The sequence below is a fragment of the Emiliania huxleyi genome (assembly GCF_000372725.1).
Source record: "Emiliania huxleyi CCMP1516 unplaced genomic scaffold EMIHUscaffold_87, whole genome shotgun sequence".
NCBI classification, from domain to species: Eukaryota; Haptophyta; order Isochrysidales; family Noelaerhabdaceae; genus Emiliania; species Emiliania huxleyi.
This window is the reverse complement of record NW_005195508.1, coordinates 500,085-501,589: the sequence shown is the minus strand read 5'-3', so window position 1 is coordinate 501,589 and position 1,505 is coordinate 500,085. Positions and strand designations below refer to the sequence as shown.

General features: G+C 64.5%; 1 protein-coding gene across 1 annotated transcript in view; it reads left to right on the top strand.

Moving 5' to 3' along the window:
• The window catches only part of EMIHUDRAFT_107138 (fumarate hydratase-like protein), a gene marked incomplete at both ends in the record, with an annotated part of 5,401 nt that overhangs the window by 800 nt on the left and 3,096 nt on the right, over nt 1-1,505 (top strand). Inside the window, 2 exons of the mRNA XM_005758371.1 lie at nt 1,182-1,260; nt 1,378-1,496. Of these exons, the coding sequence (XP_005758428.1) occupies nt 1,182-1,260; nt 1,378-1,496 (198 nt within the window). The remainder of the gene's footprint in view (nt 1-1,181; nt 1,261-1,377; nt 1,497-1,505) is intronic.

Genomic DNA, 1,505 nt, shown 5'->3' with positions numbered 1-1,505 from the left:
ACAAGGAGAGGAGAGAGAGAGGTGAGAGAGAGAGAGAGGAGAGAGGAGAGGGTGAGGGAGTGTGCACACCTGAGGAGTGGGGAGGGTGTCTGTGGTGGGCTGTAGTCATACAACGTGGTTAAAACCACGCGCCCCTCAGGAGCTTAAGGTAGAGTGGAGCGTCCCAGACGCCTCGGTGCCTCCCACCGGGTGAGACCATCCGGATCAATCTGCCGCGCCCTCCGTACGCAGCAGTCCCCGCGATGGCCCACGGTCCGCCGTCACCAGGTTGAACCCCCTCCCCCCCCAGTCCTCGTAGAGTCCATCATGAAATAAACTCAAAGTCCACCACAGCCACCAGCCTCCACCTCCACCGTCGAGCCGCGATCACTGCCGCCCGCGACGCCGCCCGCCGCGTCAGATGCCCGCGACGCCCGCGTCGAGTCGAGTCGGAGAGCCGCGCCGCACCAGCGCAGCATCTGCACCAGCATCAGCAGCAGCATCAGCAGCAGCAGCAGCACACACACACACACACACACACACACACACACACACCACTCGCGAGCCGCCGCCGCTGCCTCCCGCGACGCCGCCCGCCGCGTGAGATTCCCGCGACGCGCGCGTCGAGCCGAGTCGGTGAGCCGCGCTGCACCAGCAGCAGCATCAGCACCAGCGGCAGCAGCACCACCACCAGCAGCACCACCAGAGAGAGGCCATGAAATCATCAAATTTCGAGGTTGCCCGAGATAGCCCGGAAATGGTCCCGCGCTGTTGCCCCGGTGCTGGCGCATCACGCCTCGGTCGCGATGGGCCGGCTCCGCCGCTCAGTCGAGCAGCAGGAGCTCTGGCACAGGTTTGTCGACAAACTGGTCGAGCAAAAAATCGGCGAGGAAGCGGCACCGGCGGCACGCCGGGACGAATCCGGACCGATCACATTGTTCGGCACCGCGGCGGCGAGCCGCCGCGAGCCCACAGGAGAGCTGGGCGCCGCGGCACTAGACCGCGCCGCCAGCGAGGCGAGAGCAGCAGCCGACGCCATGGCAGTTGCAACGGCGGGAAAACACACACACACACACACACATAGATGTATTAGAGAGAGGGGGGGGGGCTGGAAGGGAATAGAAGAAGAAGAAGAAAACCAGACCGGTGCCGAAGCAGTGCCACCCATTGTCAGAAATGTTGCGGTCGGCGTGTTCGGCCAGGGCAGCGCTGAGAGTGCCGCTCCTCCGGCGCCGCCTGCTGAGCACGCGCACCGAGTCTGACGCCTTTGGTCCCATTGAGGTCCAGCCCGGGCTGCCATTTGCCTCTCGCACCACTGGCCTCGCTCTCAGCGCACGCCGCGTGCACCATCGTCACTGCCTAGCCATCACTCACACCGGCTTCTCTCCGCCTTTCTAGGTGTCCAACGATGTGCTGTGGGGAGCACAAACGCAGCGTTCGCTCCAGAATTTTCCAATCGGTGGGTCTGCGGCTGTGATGCCGGAGCCTGTCATTCGAGCGTTTGGCGTCCTCAAGAAGTGTGCCGC